Source organism: Pollicipes pollicipes, unplaced genomic scaffold (genome assembly GCF_011947565.3).
Source record: "Pollicipes pollicipes isolate AB1234 unplaced genomic scaffold, Ppol_2.1 Scaffold_6138;HRSCAF=7277_pilon_pilon_pilon, whole genome shotgun sequence".
In the NCBI taxonomy this organism is placed as follows: domain Eukaryota; kingdom Metazoa; phylum Arthropoda; class Thecostraca; order Pollicipedomorpha; family Pollicipedidae; genus Pollicipes; species Pollicipes pollicipes.
Window position 1 is genome coordinate 16137799 of NW_023596818.1, and position 6087 is coordinate 16143885.

Sequence of the window (6087 nt, forward strand, 5' to 3'; positions counted from 1 at the left end):
CTTAATTGCTGTAGCAGATGCTGGTGTGATGCCTTAGCAAAGAGGCCACACATGCACACATAATAGATTAAGCACAGCAATACCGCGCGTCCGAGACTGTGGACGCTATTTTGCAAAGTGGGGAAATGCTACCATTTCGCCTGTTGACATCCAATAAAACGTGATACGTGCATAATGACTGCAGCTATTTGGGTTACAACAACCACCACTACGGCTAACATCACAAACAAAACACACCCATATAAAAGTAGAAAATATTACGCCTCGATCGCAACCATCGCAACACACACCGCAACACAGCAGCGCGTTGGGAGAAACAGAAGAAACCACGCTCCTTTGCACAGATTTCCTAATTACGCGTTATTGCGCTCAACTGTCTCAGCTGCGTTAATACAGCTCACAACTTATTTTGCTTCCATTTCAAAGGTATTGCTACCAAATTCTAAAGTATTTTTGGTATCGCGGGCTTGTGCATTTATTGGCGGAAAAAAGAGAAGTGAGCAGTGTGTGATTCCATAGGAGCTAGGTAGGCTACATTCAAATCACAAGTATGATAAGCCAAAAAAAATTCATCCCTATTCCGGTTCACGGTGATGGAGTGAGCTCAGGCCAAACCCAGCATCAGCCGGAAGCCTGAGAGGGTTTGTATCAACGCTCAGTTCTAAAAATATGCCCAAGAAGTTACCTTCACAAAATAAGTTTTGGGGCGGGGGCTGAACAGTGAGAACCAACCCGACCTAATCTCAAAATATGTCAACCAACAGGTTTCTCCCAGATTTGGTCAATTTCCCTCGCAAAGTAGAAAGGCTGAAGTTCCCCTCCTCCTCGCCAACTGAATAACAAATTCATCCCTGAATATACTGACTTGATGGATTCAATATTTCTGTTTTACTGAAGCGAAATCAAGGTCCAAACTTGACCACGGGATATGTGGAAGGCCTAAGTACGTAAATGCACGCGTAAAATGCTTTAATTCAAGCACACATGCCACCTGGCATGATTTGTAACGTGACTCTACATCCACGACTAAATCATATATCAGATGCGCTCATCGGTGCAATACAACCACTCGTTTGTTATCGACTGCCTGAAAATATAATGATTACTAACTCTAGTCTCATCTACAGCGTCAAGCTCAAGCCGGTGGACACTTAACGCTGAGGCCCTTCAACCGCACGGGTCCTCGCATGACTGAAATTGTCTGGGTCTCCACAGGACATTGACTGCCCACACAGGACAGCGATGCTCAACAATAAGACAAACCGACAAGTATTCCCACTGTATTTGTACTCAGGCAAGTTATCACCAGTTCCAACCACACATTCAAGCGAATGGAATTCTGCGCTGTGGGATGGCACCTCGGAACGGCACACCGGCACAACAGTCACGCACACAAATAGCAATAATTAAAGTTACAAACACAATCAACCTGGTACGCCATGGCAGTTGTCAGAGCTAGGCTGCATAACACGATCATTGCTGTATAGGGTGCGCAACTGCACGTGCGCCCCGTCGCCGGAGGTCTACGATCACAGGGGTCGGGCGACAGTCACAACCGCCGCACCACACTTAACAGAGGTGGTAAACGAGCGAGAAGGCCTTGCGCAACTGAAATCATCCACAATAGCGGAGCACATTGATCAAAGTGAACCGTCGCGGGATTATTGCATCACAAGAGCACTCTTAAAAACGATTCCAGCGCCGCGTCCAGCTCTATTGCAGTCGACAGCGACAAACCAGAATACAAAATGCCTGAATCGATTCGCAGTGGATCGGCAAGTGCTGGCGCTAACTACAGCCGACTGATCCTCTCCGCCAGCGCCAGACGCCGACGCGGGAGCACGCCTCTGCGCGCGCACGCCGCGAAGCGCAATCCCTCCGGCGCCTCAGCGCTCCCTCCAAAGATCGAGGGAGCCCCGGCCGGGCCCCGACCGCCGCTGCGCTGGCGCTTCTACGGCGAGGATCCGTCTATCACCAGCTTCAGCTCCCCGGCCGCGCGCGACACGTCCAGGACGGCGTCAGCCATCTCCTGCACGGCGTGCGCGCTCGGAAACTGCAGCGCCGCCGTCTTGGTCGTCTGCACAGTCCGCTTGAGGCTGTCGAAGAGCGCGTCCGAGGCCGCGAGCACTTCGCGCCGCACGGCGGCGTGCGCCACGTGACGGTGCACCGTGTCGCCGATGTACACGAGCTTGTGTGCACTCAGGATGACGAACTTGCCGTGCGCCACGAACACCTTCGGCGGCTGGTTGTTCTGCAGCGTCTGCAGGAAGGCGTCGATAGCGTTGTTGAGGAACTCGTGGTGGCACTGCGTCTGGCCGCGGTAGAACTCCAGCACCTGCTTGTCGTTGGCGTCGACGCGGCTGGAGCGGCGCCGCACTTCCACTTGCGCCTCCTTCAGCAGGTTGTCGAACGACCCGCGCAGCTGCTCGGGCAGGCATCCGCGCACCTCGTCGCCCTCGCGCTCCAAGGCGCCGCGCGTCTCTACGCATACGTAGTCGTAGTCGCTCATGAGTCCGGCCGCCGGCGGCTGCTCGTCCACCACACCACCCGCCGCCCGGCGGAAGATCAGCGAAGCGTTGCCACGCACGAAAGCCGCCAGCTGGCGCGCGTCGCCGCTCAGGCTCTGCGCGCAGGCCAGCAGCTGGTCCAGCGCGTCGGCTGGCGCGCCGACCGCACGGGCCAGCGTCTCGGGCGCCCAGCCAAGCTCTTCCTGCGCTATGGCGGCGCGCTCCACTAGTCGCACCGACTCATCGAGAGGCCGAAGCACCTGCACGAATCGGTCGCCCAGGCCGGGGCCCGGCCCCTCCGCTGTCGCCACCATTGCGCCGTAAGCGAACTGCACCAGCTCGCTCAGCGCCGCGCGCATGCGCACCACGGTCAGCTTGATGTCGACGGCGCAGGCCTCCATGTGCTGCAGGCGCCGCCAGCCAGGCACGATGAAGGAGAAGAGGCGCGTGACGGTGGCGTTCAGCTCCTGCTCCAGCCGCGAGATCGTCTCCAGACCGGCCTCCGAGTCAAGCGGCAGCTGTCGCGGCTCGCCCAGCTCTGAGAGCGAGGTGGTGCTCAGCCCACCCGCGCTGCGCAGCCAGTAGGTGGCGTTGCGCGACACCGACGGCCCGCCGCGCGCCCTGTCGGCCCGGATGATAACCTCAGCTTCGTCCGTGCCGCCGCTAGTGTCGCTGATAGCGCTGGTGCGGCACGAGGCGGGCGCCGACTGCAGCGAGTCGCGCGAGTCCTGCGAGGGAGACGCGATGCGCCGCGGCGAGTCGTAAACGTCCGTAGGGTCGTAAGCCGTCAGTGCAGCGCGCGGCGAGTCGTACGTGCACTCAGCCCCCGCCGTGTCGTACTCGTCCAGATCCGGCCGCGGAGATTCGTACGCGTCCAGCGTGGCCCGCGGCGTGTTGTACAGCTGCTCGGCCACCCTCGGCGAGTCGTACAGGTCCAGTGTGTCGAGCGTGTCGTTCGGCGAGTCATACTCCCCGTCGACGTCAGCCAGCGACTGCGGCGCGTCGTAGATCTCCAGCTGGGCAAGCCGTGACACTGGCGGCGGCGGCACGTCGTACGTCTCGCCGCTGCTCGCGCGCCGCCGCCGCGACGACGGGACGTCGTACGTCTCGCCCTCGTCCTCGGCCGGCGGCGGCGCGGCGGGCGCCGGACCGATGCGGCGCGGCACGTCGTAGTCTTCCGCGGCGTGCAGGCCGTTCTCAGGCACGCGCTGCGAGTCGTACAGGCCGTTCTCGGGGATGCGCGGCGGCAGGCGCAGCGCCTGCGCCTCCGGCGCCGCCTCCAGGCTGGAGCGGCTCGAGCCGGAGCTGCTGGAGCTCCGCACTGAGCTGCCGGCCGACGTGATCGACACGCCTGAGCAGCGGTTGGCGGCCAGCTGAACGTCCGGCCGCGGCGCCGAGTAGAGCGCCGCACCGCTGAGAGATGGCAGCACCGGCGCGGCGGCCGCCGCCGCCGGCCGCGGCGCCGACGGCAGTGCAGAGGTCGGTATCCGCAGAGGCCGCGGGGTGTCGTAGTCCTCCTGCTCGGGCGGCGGGCCCGCGGCTACCGAGACGGGGCACGGCGGCGTGTCGTATACATCTGGAAGGCGAGATGTGCGTGTCAGGGCTGCGTAGGCCGATGCCACGACTGCACCGGTGGCGTCGACGACGGGGCGTCAGTCAGGGCACGCGCTGTGCTGGGCTTGATGAAAACGAACGATTCTTACATTTGAGGTATGATTGCGCACTCTACACCTGGCTTAGAAGTAAAAAGGGGCTTTGCAAACATGCGAGCTAAGGCGTTAGCAGAGGTTCTTAAGAGAAGACAAAAATTGGCTGATTTTTGGTAGGTTTGGTTTCCTCATGTCCCCAGTGTGATGAGGCAGTCTAGAGAAGCAGATTAAATGGCAGGTGTGAATGACAGTGGATGAAATGGTTTTCTCGTTTGCCTTTCTTATAGCTTTTTCACTCATAGCCATCATACCAGACTTTCGCGATACAAGAAAAGACCAAAAGGATCCGACGGGCCGGCGGTGCTGGATTATTACTGCCACCGAGCCGTACTCTGCTCAGTGACACTCCGTCGGGGAGTGTGCGGTCACTTGGGCGGGACTTAACTCAGACGGCTGTGCGGCCGACTGGAGGCCCATGGCGCAGCTGTTCTCGATGCCATGCACGCTAAGGGAATATGAAATCAGGGATAAGTGAGGAAAAGGGGATAGATAGTTGCGTTGATTGGTTTGATATGGCTTCGCGACCTTGGAGCCCTTCCGGCCATCATTGACTTTTTCACGGCTATAGGGGTTACCGAGGGAGGAGGCGTACGTGGGTAACACATTGACCACGCTTGCCCCCCCCCCCCCGCACCGACCGGAAGACTTTGCTGCCTATGGAAGACCAGCCAGGCCTGTTCGGGTGCTCAGACGGGGTGTCACCAGGATCGCTACATACTCCTGACGACGGCAAACGCCATGGGGACGCAGGATGAAGCAGCGAGTGGGGATGGCGGGTGAAAGCTCGATGAGATTCAAGTGCGGGTTGATTTGACAGGCGCCGTTCGGTGCACACATTCGAGAACCACTTGAGCCAACTCCATCGCACGTCGTTGACTCAGGACACGAACGATCGACAAGTGTTTGCACGGTCGACAGACGACGAGCCGGTGGCGTCCAGCCATACCCACCGGACTGGTACTGCCGTGCTGATCCGTCCAGTTGGTCCGGCTTCAGGCTGGAGGTGCTCTGGTTCAGCGGCGACATCTGCCGGACGAGCACACCTCGCCGTCAGCTGATTGTGAAGACGGATTCTTCTGGAGAGGGCTATTATTTGGTATTCACGCATGACGCGGACGAACCCAAGGTGAGGCTACGTTCGCTGGCGCAGTGCTAATTACCTCAACGAAGTAACATCAGCTCCTGAAACATCGGGATTCGGCTTTTCGCAAATTTATCGTAGCTTTTGTCCAGTCCCATCTCAATGTCCTCACTGGCTACCGCCTCATTTCCTCACAGCATCAACAGTCATATCGCACACACGTGCTCTGGCACGCACACGCACGCGGGCGCGCACGCGATAAACCTCTGAAGTACACACACTTTCGCATCGGAGCAAGCACTCAACCCATTCATCATATGTCGGCGTCGCAGCCATGCATGTTTTACAATGCGCAGAGCGCGCGGCGCGCCGAAGTCAACGCCCGCCATTTCCGGTGTCCGACGAATGCGTGCCGCGCCGTCCGGGCCGGATCGTTTCCGGTTGTGCGCGGGTCTGGCCGGGCCGGCCAGCCGCGACCGACAGGCCCTGCGCTCGCCTTTCGTCTCTCTCTCTCTCTCTCTCTCTCCTCTCTCATCTCCTCATCTCTCTCTCCTCATCTCTCTCTCTCTCTCTTCTCTCTCTCCTCTCTCTCTCTCTCCTCTCTCTCTCCGCTCCTCTCTCCTCTCTCATCTCTCTCTCTCTCCTCTCTCTCACTCTCGTCTCGCCTCTCATCTCCCTCTCATCTCTCCTCTCTCATCTCTCTCGCTCTCTCTCTCTCTCACTCTCTCTCTCCTCTCTCTCTCCCTCTCTCTCTCTCCTCTCTCTCTCTCTCATCTCTCTCTCTCCTCTC

General features: G+C 58.9%; 1 protein-coding gene across 1 annotated transcript in view; it reads right to left on the bottom strand.

Moving 5' to 3' along the window:
* Positions 1 to 1267: 1267 nt before the first annotated feature.
* The window catches only part of LOC119105803 (breast cancer anti-estrogen resistance protein 1), a 39064-nt gene continuing 34244 nt past the window's right edge, over positions 1268 to 6087 (bottom strand). Inside the window, exons 4-5 of the mRNA XM_037229318.1 lie at positions 5167 to 5242; positions 1268 to 4083 (exon numbers count right to left, since the gene is read on the bottom strand). Coding sequence (XP_037085213.1) covers positions 1952 to 4083; positions 5167 to 5242 — 2208 coding nt within the window. The 3' untranslated portion in view covers positions 1268 to 1951. The remainder of the gene's footprint in view (positions 4084 to 5166; positions 5243 to 6087) is intronic.